Source organism: Bubalus bubalis, chromosome 18 (genome assembly GCF_019923935.1).
Source record: "Bubalus bubalis isolate 160015118507 breed Murrah chromosome 18, NDDB_SH_1, whole genome shotgun sequence".
NCBI classification, from domain to species: Eukaryota; Metazoa; Chordata; class Mammalia; order Artiodactyla; family Bovidae; genus Bubalus; species Bubalus bubalis.
In genome coordinates, this window is record NC_059174.1 from 12,959,460 (window position 1) to 12,973,093 (window position 13,634).

General features: G+C 61.4%; 1 protein-coding gene across 3 annotated transcripts in view; it reads right to left on the bottom strand.

Annotated features, from left to right (window-relative positions):
* Nucleotides 1–902: 902 nt before the first annotated feature.
* SLC7A5 (solute carrier family 7 member 5) overlaps nt 903–13,634 on the bottom strand; it is a 28,780-nt gene continuing 16,048 nt past the window's right edge. For 2 of the 3 annotated variants that reach the window (XM_025268510.3, XM_025268507.3), the window contains 8 exons: nt 8,674–8,779; nt 8,252–8,296; nt 7,766–7,889; nt 7,259–7,362; nt 6,794–6,890; nt 6,135–6,284; nt 4,387–4,564; nt 903–3,331 (listed from right to left, as the gene is read on the bottom strand). In XM_025268510.3, coding sequence (XP_025124295.2) covers nt 3,276–3,331; nt 4,387–4,564; nt 6,135–6,284; nt 6,794–6,890; nt 7,259–7,362; nt 7,766–7,889; nt 8,252–8,296; nt 8,674–8,779 — 860 coding nt within the window. In that variant the 3' untranslated portion in view covers nt 903–3,275. The remainder of the gene's footprint in view (nt 3,332–4,386; nt 4,565–6,134; nt 6,285–6,793; nt 6,891–7,258; nt 7,363–7,765; nt 7,890–8,251; nt 8,297–8,673; nt 8,780–13,634) is intronic. The other variant, XR_003104499.3, reaches the window with a different exon arrangement.

The window sequence follows — 13,634 nt, forward strand, 5'->3', positions numbered from 1 at the left end:
GGGTGAACATGCCTGGTTCTTCTCCCAGCCCCCAAGGGACATTTCTTTCCCCCCACAGAGGACCCAGATCCACCAGCTCTGCTCAGACCACACATGTGTTGGGCAACTTGCTTGGGCTGGTTGGAGACCCATCCTTTTTGTGTCCAGACCCGTTTCCATCAGCGGCTGTGGCAGGCACATGCCCTCCCCTCACTGCTGCTGTTGGGATGGACGGGGGACATTAATGCACGTGTCCATGTCTCACGGAGCTGATCTGGGACTTTGTCCAGCTGGGCCCCTGAAGCAGTTGAGGGGCTGCAGGATGGACAAGGCATGGGCAGCGGACCTGCTGAGGGCAACACCAGGGCCCAAGCCCAGGGGCTGGAACGAACACAGCCACAGAGGCCCCCAAGGCCCCACACCCCAGCAGACGGGGCTGGCTCAGCAGCTGCCATGGACAGGCTGTAGCAGCCCAGGGGCGCCCTTCCCATTCTGGCACACCTTCACCTGGCTGTGCAAGACCCTGCAAGAAATGGAGTTTGCCATCAACAAGTGAGGGCTGGCGTGGCTCTCGGCCCTGCTCCATCCTGAGGCTGTGTTGTGGAAGCTTGCCCTCCCCTCTGACCCCAAGCTGGCATGTGCCGACCCCCGCCTGGTGACTCCAAGGCCTGCAGGTGCCAGGAGGCCAAGCCCATCTGTTCTCCTCTTCTCGGCTTCAATGCCTCTCCCAAGAAGTGGCTCCAAGTTCCAGCTCAGTGCCCTTGCCTCCTCCCTGGCCTTGCTCACCTGCCTGTTAATGAGTGAATGAGCGAGCGCAGTGACTAAATGAGCCGGGCAAGGAGCTGTGTGATCACCACCCTCCTCCTGGAACTTCCCTCACCCAGAACTTGGCGCGGAAAAAAAGACAAAAAGACCATCAGCAGTGCTTATAATTCCAATTCTTAAAAAACAAATTCCCCCAACAAAACACAAAACTCCCCATCCCAAAGCAGCTAAGAGTAACACATTAGCGTTAACAGCAGAGAAAGGCATTAAGTCACACGCGACATCGTGGCTGGCGGCTGACGCGGCCGGAACCCGAGGGGCGGCACAGCTGCTCATCGCCCCACAATAAATAAACACGGCGCCCTCCCATCAGGGAGATGTGAGGGTGAAGTGAAGCACAACGACTGGACAAACACACGCCTGTTATGCCAAAACCTGGCTTAAAAAAAAAATTAACCCACAAGCAGGAATGCTCAGCACACCTGTCAGTAGTGTGGTCTGGAGTGGAGTCGGCCCAGAAGGCCGACGCAGCAGAACCAGGGTGCCCGGACCCCCAGCCTGCCTTCACAGATGCTGGGGAGCCACACCCCTGGTCTTTCCGTATAAAGGGAGCTCAGGGGTGACAGTACCCCACCCCCTAGGCGCACATCCCAGGGAGGCCACCAAGCTCTGGACAGTCACCTGGCCCCTGTGCTCCGCCAGGTCACATTGAGAGCCGGTGGTGGACCACGAGGTAACCCAAGTGCCGCCTCCAGAGTCCCGCGGGAGGAGGCCGAAATCTGCCACGAGGCTGCTGGAGCCCCGTGGAGAGGCAGAGGGCAGTACCCCATGTACATCCAAGAAAACTGAGGCCCCAACAGTCTCACATCAGGCCTTTGGCTTCCTCGGTGACGTTCTGCCTCCAGACGCTGAGCCGGGCCCCCGACGTGTGGACCGTGGCCTAAAAGGATTCGCTTGGTGAGGAGATATCGGTGGATGCTGTGTTGGGAGCTGCAGGCTGGCAGGGTCTCCTGACCAGCATGGGGAAGAGGGCTGGACATCTGGCTGCCTCCACTTCAGCCTCAATGTCCATCCTGGGCCCCCCTAAGCTGCTCTCTCTGGGCCTATCGGACCACATGGGGCCCCAGAGCCCAGACTGGCTGGACTGGCCACGCAGAGGTCACGTGGCCCCTGGGAACCAGCAGCAGCTCGGCTCAGCCCCACCCTGGTGAGAAGATCAGGGGTCATAGGCCGAGGCAGGGCCTAGAGGGAGACTGACCGCGGGTAACACTGCTCCCCAAGTGGGCTCCGTGGAAGACAGAGAGCCCGCTCAGAAACGCCAGACGAGCTTCTGGGCCTTGGCTGCCTCCCGGGGAGAACGCTATGGGAACTAAAACAACAAAAGCACAGCCTCTTGTTGGGGGCGGGGGGAGGCCGGGTGTGCCTGCTGGCCCCAGCAGGACTCAGGCGGCCTCCGGAGCAGGTGCAGCTGGGGAGCTGAGGCTGGGCGCCAGGGACAGGTGACGGGGGCGGGGCCAGGGGGCCTCGGCCAGGAGCTGGGAGCACCCCAGACAGCTGCCAGGGCTGTGACCCAGCCCTTGAGGCCTGGGGTGGGGGGGTGCAGCCTCATGGGACACAGATAAGAAGCCCCTGAGGGGTCGAGGGGTCTGCTTACAGATTTCAAGTGTGAGGGTTTGAAAGAGCTAGAGCTTGATTCCAAAACTGATGCAGAACAGGCCTGAGGCTGCACTGCCCACCATCTGCCACAGGAGCCAGCGGACTCCTCGGGCCTCTGCTCGGGCTGGCGTTCAGGGTGGGGTGTACAGACAGGACCTTGGAGATGTTCTGAGTGACAGGGTGTAGCCCCCCCCACCCCCCGCCACAACTGCATGTACTGACGGGAGGCCCGGGGTGGCCCAGCTGCCCCTGACCTCTGCTTGGAGCCCCCTGCCCACAGCAGGTGCCAAGGCACCGCTGTCCACCAGCTCGAAGGCCCTGCTTCTACAAGCCTCTAGGCCTCTCTCTTCTCCGGGGGAGGGAGCTAGCGCAGGGCTTTAAGGCAACGAGACGTAAGCCCGGAGGTTAGTTTCACGAAAGTCACTTCATCTACAACAACGGAGAAACAGGGAGGCCAAGCACATGTGTCCAGGCCACTGTCTAGAATCTGGTGACAGGACCTGGCCCCTCGGAAGAACGCTGTGCTGCAGACAGCGTTTGGGGAGAAACTTTTCCACCCCATTTCTTAAAAAAATAATTGTCTTTGTAATATCAACCTGACGCGAGACTTAAGTTAAAAAAAAATAATACAAATAAACAAAGGTGAGAAGAAAGGAGGCCCGGTTTGGGAGGAAGCCTGCGGCCTCCTTGGTCTGATGTTCCTGCCTCCACGCTCGAGAGGTATCTGCGGACATCCACCTTCGGGGACTAAATTCGTACCAGGGTTCACCGTGGCCCGGCCGCCCCCTGGGGCAGGGACAGTGGGGGCCCCGGCAGAGCTGCCTCGATGGTAGGACCAAGTTGCTCTCTCAGGGTGGCCTCCTGGTTCTGGTCGCTTACGTCTCCTGGGGAACCACGTGCATGAGCTTCTGGCACAGGACCGTCGTGGAAACTGCCGGGAGGAGAGGGCATTACTCGGGTGCCCTGGCCTGGTGCCTGGGGGTCAGGACTGCACAGGACGTGGGCTCACCCAGCCCTAGTTGTCTGAGTCCCAAGGTTGTAAGAGAAGCCAGGAATTCACGTGTGGGCATCAGGCCCCAGGCCTCCTGCTGGGGGGGCATGGCCTGCTCCCCTGGCTCTCTGCTGGGACTATTACTGGAGGGTGGCGGGGGTGGTCAAGGATCCTAGCAAGGGAGGATCCTAGGAATGGAGGCAGCAAGTAAGCTGCCTCCACCCCTCACCCCAGTTCAGACCCCAGGACCCATAACGGGGTGATGGGCCCGGCTGCCCGCACGCCCACCACAGGCCTCAGAGGGGCTGAAGCAGGCGGATGTGTGTGCTATGGCCTGGGTGAACCCACAGACACTGCACAAGCATCACTAGGGGGGCGTTTCAGGATGGAGGGGCCCTGTGTGTGAGGCACAGCTCACATCATTTCACTGACGGACAGCACCCTGGGCCCCAGGCAGGTGGCCAGCAATTCTGGGACGGCTCCCTGGGGGTGTTTAAGCCCACCCAGGAGCCCGTTGCACTAACAGCGGTCTCGGCGCAGGTCCTGAACAGGCCTGTCAGCGAGTCCCGTGACCACTGTGAGGGATCCCGTTTTCTCCTCCCCTGCTTTTCTAGGTCAGCTGGCTGGCTTTAAGCTGGAGGCAGACGGTGGGGGTGGGGGGTGGGGGGGTGCGGATTTTGTTACTTGGCAAGAGCAGCCTGGTTTTCTGGAATCCTTTGTTTTGAGATTAGGTGGTGCCAGGCTCAGCGTCTTATCCTGAAATACGTGGGCCAGGTCACCGCCAGACAGGCCCGGCTTAGCCACTGCGGGCCCCTCAGCCAGGACCTCGCACATCCTGATGCTGACCGCCCCCAACCCTGCCAGTGACCCAGGGTGGGGGGCACTGCCCACTGTGCTGCTCCTGGCCACTGGACTGAGGTCAGAGGGGCACAGCCAGGTGGGCGGAACAGACCCTCGGGGGACAGAGGAGGCCCAGCAGGCAGGGAGGGACTCACAGATGCTCTGGAGCAGCCACTTGGGCTTGTCTCTCCACCAGACCCCAAGGAAGTAGATGGGCAGGCCGCTGAGGATGATGGTGAAGCCAATGCCACACTCCACGGGGGTCTTCCAGAAGGAGACGGCAATCAGGAAGAGGCAGGCCAGGATGAAGAACACTGGGAGGGCCAGATGAACCTGCCGGTAGGGGGGCTGCAGCTGACGCCAGGGAGCCTGGAGTCTCCTCCGTGTGTCTCCTCCCGTCCACACCTGCCACGACCCGGGCACCCCTGGAGCCCTCCCTCCGCCCCTGCTGGAGCTGGCCTTCCCTGGGGCCCACCCGGCCTCTCCCACAGACTCCCAGACAGCCCTGTGCCTGGCTGAGCCTTCTTGATCCAAAAGGGCCACCATACTGCCTGAGCAGCATTTCTGCTGTCTGCCAGGGCCTGAGGTTCCCCCAGGCTGGCCTCCCTGAGCCGCACCAGCCTCTTGAGAAATGGGACCCTGCTGCGTTCTCCATTTACCCAGCTCAGCACTGGGCAGCAGGCAGTAATTACCCAAAGACCAGCGGGAGCCAGCGGGTGAGCAGGAACAAGCAGGCTTCTCAAGGTCAGAGGAGGGTGGACTCCCAGGTTCCCACATCACAAGGAGGGAACCCTGCCCCCCCCACCCACGGTCGGCTGATGGGGGGTGACGCCTCTGGGAAGACCATGGCTACCACTAACAAGCAAGATGTGCCTGCCTTCTCAGAGGGCCCTTGTGGACAGGCTGGACCACAGGTACACAGCCGCTGGGCAGAGAGCCCCACCCACACACAGCCAGGGGCCCAGGGACACTCGTCCCCCTCTGCAAACACTGTGCCTCTTGCCAGGCAGTCTGTCTACACACGGACTCCACCCTCTGTCTACACACTGGCAAGAGACCTGGGGAGAGCAAGGGTCCCATAAGGTCAGCCCAGACTGCCTACACCATGCCTGGCCTAACAGGGACAGCACCCCCCCAACAAGCAGGGAGCCAGGTGGACCAGGGCACTGAGGTCGCCCTGGCGCCCGGGGAACCTGTCCAAGGTAGGAAGGCCGGGCCTGGCCTCTGCAGGACTGCTAGGTGGGGAAGCAGGCAAGAGGCCTGTGTCAGCTGCAGAGGGGCTCCGCCTTCGATCCAACACCACTGTTGGGGGACAGAGCTAATGTGTTCGCCAGGGCCTTGGCAGGTGTGTGGCCCCCTTTGTGCAAAAAAACAGTTGCCCTTAGGGAGCTGCCCCCAGTACCAAGTGGAGGAAAGGGAGAGGCCCTCTCAGGCTAGGTGGACAGGGGGCAGACAGTCTGAATGGACCAATCGAGGACAAAGTCGGGGGACATGTCCTACGCTGCAGCCTGTCGCGGCACCCCCATCCTTGGTCACGCCAGCGCCCGCCCCTCCCCAGACAGCATGGCAATCCTCACTCTTCCCATCCCCTCGGCCAGGCAGCTCAGTGCTGCCCCAGGCTATTCAGTCCCCGTGCCCCGCACCCGCCTGGCATGGCAGCCTTCTTCTGCCCTTCTTCTTTTGGCAGAAGACAAGCTCTAGGAGAGCAGGGCTTTAGGGGGTTATTTGTGATCTTGAATGAACCCCAGCACCTGGAATCACACGCTTGGCTGTCAACAGTCATCGACCGAACTCAGTCCCTCGTCCAGATCAGAAGGTGTTCATGCACTGATCAAGGTGCCCTTGGGGAAGGCGCCCTGAGCCCTGGTCTGCGGAGGGGATAGCATGGACGCCCAGCCCTCACCTTGATGGGCCGCTCCAGCTCCGGTTTCTGGTAGCGAAGCCAGAGCATGCCAGCAATGGCCAGGGCCACGCAGAGCCAGTTGAAGAAGCTGAAGAAGTTGATGACGGAGAAGATGTCTTTGGAGAAGGCGTAGAGCAGGGTCATGATGCACTGCAAGCAGAGGGCAGGCCGTGAACCTCAGGATGAGCTGGGGGAGGGACTACTGCACGCATCCCTTCTTAGCGGAAGAAGTGGTCCGCACCACGCGAGGGCCCTCAGAGCAAAAGGGATGTGCTGATGGCAGGCGGCTAAGGTCCTGGGCTTCACGGAGGTGGCAGAGGCCATGTCTACCCTGGTCGGGAGGTTTGGCTTCAAGTGCCTCTATGCTGATTTCAGATTTTTTTTTTAACAACTACCGTGTATTAATTCTGGAGAAACAAAAAACTACCTTATGCTCTCTGGCATCCAGGGGCGCGTGTGATGAAGGGCACTACACTTGTGCTAACCTGTCTATGTCTCACCTCAGCCTCTGATCCCCAGCCTGGCTGACACCAGGTGGAACCAGCACAGGGGTCCCCAGACAGGGCATGCCCCCCCATCTCAAAGCCCCCAGTGATCCCCAAGGGACACGCCTGTCCTCCACCTGCCAGTGACCCCCTACTTGGAGGGCAGGGACTCACTGTGAACACCAGTGAGGGTACGGGCGTCAGCAGCCGCGGGTGGATCATGGAGAGGATGGAGGGCAGGTGGCCCTCCCGGGCCCCCACGAAGAACAGCCTGTGGACAAGGGGGCGGCGGTCAGCCTCGGCCAAGGGACCCAGGCAGGTGGGGGTAGAGGGGCCTGTGCCGTGGGCCTCGGTGTCCCTTGTGGACGGCTGCTGAGGGGTCCCGTCAGCCCCGGCCCAGCAAGGTCCAGATGAACCCACGAGGGTCTGGATGGACAGGGTAGCTGTGTCACCTCTAGGCAGGGATGTGGGTTATTTCCAAGTCACGTGAACATCCTGACGGCTACATTGTTACTCAAAGTAACAAGAAAGAGAACCCTCAGAACTCACGTGGGGAAGCCGTGTGCAGTGTCAACCCATACCCTGTCCTGCTCTGGCCCCACGGGGCCCGCATGACAGAGCCACCCTGGCCGGGTTCACCTGGAGGACGTGAAGAGGGACCCGTTGACGGAGCCGAAGCAGGACAGGCCCACGAAGACGGGGATGATCCAGGACATGACGCCCAAGTGGTAGTTCCCGAAGTCCTGGATGGACACGGACCGTGAGCCCTGCCCCCGAGACACCCCCGCCCTGCAGTCCCTTCCTGAGACACCCCCGGCCCCAGAGTCCCCTTCCTCATCCACACGACCCTCCCTGAGGAGCTCCGTATTTATTCAGATGGTGGACCAGCCTCTGAGGTGGGGCTGGAGGTGTGTAATGGACTCAGCCCCTCAGCTCCAGCACCGCTGAGCCAATCTAAAACCGTCCAGGTGGCCTGAGCACCAGCACCATTAAAGCCTCCTGTGGTCCCCACGCGCAGCCAGTACCCTGCACGCCCGGCGGGCCTGGCAAAGCACTGGCTCAACCCCGCCTGGTAGGAGGGTGATTTGCAAAGGAGGGGCCCGTTCTGCTCCTGTCTGAGCTTGGAGGGCAGGGCTGGCATCTTACCACGGCCACGGCCTCCGACGTGAGCATCTGCTCGGGGGTCAGTGTGGTGAAGTAGGCCAGGTTCGTCAGCACATACACCAGGGTGACGATCGGGAGCGAGATGATAATGGCCAGGGGCAGGTTTCTGAGGGGACCGGGCGGGCATGTCAACAAAACAAGGCCCAGCACAGGGCCAGCCGACCCCTCAGTGGCTGAGCCCACACCTCACTGCAGGGGGAGCGGCACGTGGCTGGAAGGCGGTGCATGGGGCAGGGCAGCTGTGCAGACATGGGCCAGCAACCCAGCCCGTATCTGTGAAGTGGGCTTCCTACCCTTTCTGTGGGAGTATGCTATTCAAGGTCACACAGCCCCCCGTGAGCCCAACCCCAGGGACCCTCCCTGCACTGCACTGGGCTGGGCCCAAGGATGGGCTCTTGGATACAGCCAGGCTTCTTCCTCCTCTCAGGTGAAAATGATGAAAACACACACCTCTGATCACACACATACCTGTAGGGATTAATCATCTCCTCTGTGACAAAATTCAAGTAATTCCTAGAATTCAGAGAGCAGACTTTTACTCGACATTCCTTTTGTCATTGGAACAAAAGAATGTAGGTCCCATGGGACCCTTCCCGGCTGCCCTGGGCGGGGAGAGGGGACCCCACAACCCCCAGGCCCCTACTGAGACGGCGATGGTCCTGCTCCTCCCCACATGCCCGGGCAGCAGCAGTCTCCGAAGGGTCAACAGTGTCCCTAGAGGTTTATCTGGGGGCCCCCTTCTTGGGGGCCAAGAAGAGCACCAGGGCTGCTATGGGGGCCCCTCTGTGCTTCCTTGGGATGTGAGGGGTCTCCTGTCTCTAGAATCACCACGAACAACCGAGATATGTGGGTTACTGGGCGCTCTGGGGCCTAGGAGTTCTAGAACCTACCATCCCCCGTAGGCAAAGAGGCCGCTGTACAGCGCCAGCACGATGTTTCCCACGTCCAGTTTGGTGCCTTCAAAGGAGGACTTGGGATCCAGATTGGCTACGTCACCTGGCAGAGGACAAGCAGACAGAAAGGAATTCTGGGTTAGACAGCATGGCACCGAGGTCAAGCCACAAGTTCCGGAATGTTCCTGGAGCAAAACATGGTAACAGACAAAAATGCGACAGATTAAATGCACCTGTGAGCCACCCGGGGCAGAGGGCGTGGGGGCCAAGGGAGCTCGGCTCTGCCCTGGGCGTGAGGAATGCAGCCCCCAGGGCCCTCCTCTGGACCCTCAGATGGGACTGGTGGCTCTGCAGACCTGTGCTGAGACTGGGTCTCAGCTGTGCTGAGCACCCCTACCTGTCTGTGCCTGGGGGATAGGACACCCCATGACGTGGCTCTGGGCCAGAGACCTGCTCTCCCCTTCAATGCCAGGAGCCCAGAGCTGTAAACCCAGGCTTCTCATGCCTGCCCCTGGACGCGGCAGACCCAAGGGGCTGTAGCTGGGGAAGGTGGGCTGCTCTTTAACCCAGATGGACATACTGGCTCTTGGACACAAGGGGGCTGGCTTCCCAGCTGACCATTTCTACCCCAAAGAGCCCCGGGTGTCCTGGACTTGTGGCCGCATGGTTCGACCTCTGTCCCACCATCACCTGGCACCTCTGGCTGTGACTCCTGTGTCCTAAAAGGACATGTGTCACTGGATTCAGGGCCCCAGCAAACCAGAGTGGCCTCAGCTCCATTCCTCCCTTTTCCTAAATAAGGCCAAATCCATATTTCATTAGACGTGTCACGGGGGCCCCCCCTCAACCTGGTACAATAGACATGAAACATGGGGGTCTCAGAAGGGTCCTTGGGTACCAGCATGGTGTCTGACCTGCCTGTTCTGGACTATAACATCGGTGAAATGGCTCCTTAATACCCAGGGCTGGAAAGACTTGCTCCATAATGAGGCGCCAGCCTGACAGTGGGTGCTGACACAGTAGGGGGTCAGCCAGTCCCCATGGGGGGTCAGTTCCTGGCTCCCCAGCTCTAGGGGTGGCAGCGGCACTGATACACACCTCAGCGACCATCACCTTCATGGGAGAGGCTTGCAACAGAAGCAGAGGTGCTGAGGGGAGCAGAGCCAGTGTGCTGGGCACACGGGGCTGGAGGAGCTGAGCGTCAAATCAGGACAGGGACAGTCTCTCACCTACAGGTGAGGGTTTGAGAACAGCTGGCCCAGGTCCCCAGGGGCCAGGCTGAGACAGGACCCCAGGGCTGCCACATGGGTCCCTGTGGCCCACGGCCAGCAGGTCTGCAGGTCCCTCGGGGGATGGGGAGACGGAGGCTGCCACACCACCCCTGGGGCACGACAGGGAGACTCCCATGAACCCCTCCTTCCACCCACCCAACTGAAGCCTGCACTTCCTTCCAGGCAGCACCCATTTCCTCCAATAAGCTCCTTGGGGGAGAGATGGACCCTGAGTGCCTGTTTCTGGGTCCGCATGCCTGCACTCTGTCTGCCCTTCACCTCTAGCCTAAGCTGGGAGATGGACGGGGGATGCGTGAGGCCGCTTCTGCCCACCAGATGAGGCCATGATCTCGTGATGAGCATGGGCTCGGAGGCAGCTGGCACCTCACCCAGCCCGCCACCCACATGTGATCCGAGTAGGATGCCTGGGTCCCGAGACTGCCCAGTCACAGGGTGATCAGCAGGGCCGGGGGTGGCGCAGAGAGCTGGACAGTGCACCTCAGCGCAGCACCCAGAGCCCGGCCAGTCCCCACGCAATGTTCTGGAATGTACATCCCTTTACATCTGTCCCACCATCAGGGATACAGAGGCTCAGGCCACCTGCCAGGGGCCCAGCTCTGGGGCCATGAGGCGCCTGCTGCTCTCAGAATTCTGCAGCTGCTCCCGAGAGCCCAGGGGAGCCCCTAGCGGCTCCACCATGCCCGGTCTGCACAGATCCCGCACCCCCACATGCTTTGCTGCGGCTGCCACTGGCTTCTAGGGCATCAGAGGTCTTTGCCAACAAGGGCTCCTTCCAAGGAGCGAACCTGCCGTTCTCCTCAACCTGTCCCGCTTGCCCACCAGGACACGCCTCCTTGTCTCCTGCGGATTCACGGGCAGCTTCTTTGCACACAGGCTGCGAGACAGACCTCAGTGCATTGCTAGAACTGGCTCCCACCTGAGGCACAACCCTGAAGCGCTGACACTGCCTGCACGTGTGTGCACGTGGGTCCACACCCAGGAACACACACACGTGCACTTGTGGGCTGGAGACACCACTATGCAGAACAGCTTCTGTTTTTGCCAAGGATGAAATTCGAGGCTTGAAATAGAGGCTGGGTTTTCACGTAAGAACCATGGTTTTTAGCCCTGACGTCTGGAAGCTTCTGTTTTCATCAAGGGTTTACTCAGCTCTGTGGACAACAACCAGCCTGGTGTCCTTACATGAAAGCATCATCGCCCCGAGACAGTGGATGGAATTCCTGTCCCCAGAATTTCCTGGATGTACAGGGTGACTTGTAGCCTTGAAACCCCAAGAAAACAGCGGCTCTGCCTGAACTCAGACTGAACAATCTCACTGGGCTGCCCACGCCTCTGAAGGACAGGTGTGGCTGGGCCGTCCTGCGGGGAGCTCCCGGGTTGTCTGGGGTCTCATTTCCTGTCTACAAAGTGTCCAACTCCCCTGGAGCAAAGTGGAGCATCCCAGACCCCGCATCCCCCTGCCGTCACTCCTGGCACAGTGTCGGGGCTGGGGGGAGCTCCGCCGGGAATCTGGCAGCTTTGGGCTCCGACCCACTACTGCAAGCCCCTCTGGACTGCCCCCACCCCCCGTCACCTCCCTCCCGCCGAACTGCCCCAAGTGAACCCACACAGGCCCCCTCAGTGGAGCTCCTGGGTCTGTCCAGCCTCTGTCTGCTGGAGGGCCTCCCAGATCAGGCCTGCAGCTGCACCGGGCACCCAACCAAATGCTGTCCGAACGCTGCCCTCCTCTCCACAGGCGCCTTGGAGCAGGCGCCGGCTCTGCTGGCTCCACACGGCACTTGGCCGGGGCCCCCCAAGACAGGCACAGCTCAGGGGTAACTGTGAGGGGACAGTGGCCCCACCTGCCCATGCCATCCACACATCCCGTCGGGAATGGGGCCCTCAACGCAGCTCTGGAGAGCCAAGGGGGGCCACCCGCCTGTCTCCAGAACAGCAAAAAGCCGAGTGAGGCGGCCAGAGCCCCACGGGTGCGGGCAGCTGCCCGGTGCCAGCGGCCAGTGCAGGGAACAGACACGGGGGAGCCCTTCTGGGAGGGCAGACCCCAGACTCCACACAGTGGTCTCAGCCACCCACCAGCCCCGGCAAGCAGGGGACATGGTGCTGACCAGAGACACACCTGGGGCTGTCATACAGGGTAAGGGTGGGGGTGGGGGCCATCTGGTGGGCGAAAGCGAGTGCCGCTGGACAGGGCACGAGGAGGCTCCCCCAGCAGACACTGCCGGGCAGGATCCGCCCAAGAGCGATGGCAGGTGTCTGGGCCACGTGAGAGGGTTCCCACGGACCCCAAGCTGGAGTGCGAGTCTTGTTTAAACATAGAGCTCCAGGCACCAGACAGACGCGAGAGAGATGACTGTGCCGATCCCCCACCCCTGCCCACGACCATGGAGCGCCCCACTCTGGCTCTGTCCTCACAGGGCCCCCAGGCCCACGAGAGGCAGACAGGAAATTCACCAGGGCGGACAGGTGGGGAGGCCCTCTTGTGGGGCCCGGGGTGTGGGAACTCCAGCAGTTCAGTGGGGTCCCCTGGGCACCCCCTTCTCTGGGGCTTCTCTGCAGGCCTCACAGGGCCGCAGCAAGGTGAAAGCTAGCAGACAGCCACACACTGGCCCCCGGGCAGCTCTGGACACCAGGCAGGCCCGCCTGCCCGCCAGGATCCCTCTGAGAACAAGGGGGATTGGGAGGGGAGTGTTCACAAGGCCCCAGGGAGCCCATTTCAGGAAAAGCAGCCCAAACCCCTGCGTCATGCAGACAGGGCCGTGGGAACCAGCCAAGAGAGCCTGGGGGTGCAGGCGCCCCGCCCTCAGAGGGGCCGTGTGCGCACTGGAACGCGCCAGCCCCTCCGGATCAGAGGACAAAGGCTCGCCAAGGTCTCTGGGTCCCCCTGGGACTGGCCTGGCCTGTCACCCTCACCACGGCTGGGCCTGGGCCCGGGCATGGGAACCCGCAGCCAGTCTGGAGATGGCGGCTGGTGGAAAGCCAGAAAAATCCCAAAGCCTCAGGGTGACCAGGACCCGCCCCTCCTGCCACAGCCCCTAGAACCCCTCCCCGGATGGGAGGCCGACTGTGAGAAAGTCACCCCCTCAACCAGGGCGGGGGATGGTCCACTGTGCTGGAATCTTTCGCTTGGTCCCTCCGTAACTCTTGGGGTTCTACACAGTGGTTGTGTACGTGATGCCAGGTGCTGAACAGGGTACCCCCGACAGTTCATGTCCCCCCTGGAACCTCAGAACATGACGTGCTCTGATAAAGGGTCTCTGCAGATGTAATCAAGGCAAGGATCGCAAGGCGAGACGCCGTGGACTAGGGTGGGCCCCATTCCCCAAGTGTCCTTGTAAGACAGAGACGTGGGGGCCACGTGAGGATGGAGGCCATGTGATGTGGCCACGAACCTGGGAAGCACTAGGCAGGAAGGCTCCTCCTGTCAGCTTCAGAGGGAGCTCGGCCTGGACTGTGGACTGCCGGCCCAAGACTCTGAGACTGAAACTACAGTGTCTGAAGCCCTGTCCGTGTCCTGTGCTGCGGCCACCCCAGGACACTCTGCAAAGCGAGGGCTCAGACGCCGCAGTCTCCACTCTGCAACGCACAGGCATAGTTGGGACGTGAAACAGCCTGGCCGTGGACCCCGCCTCTCCATCACTGGGCCAGCAAGCAGGTCCTTGGCCGCAG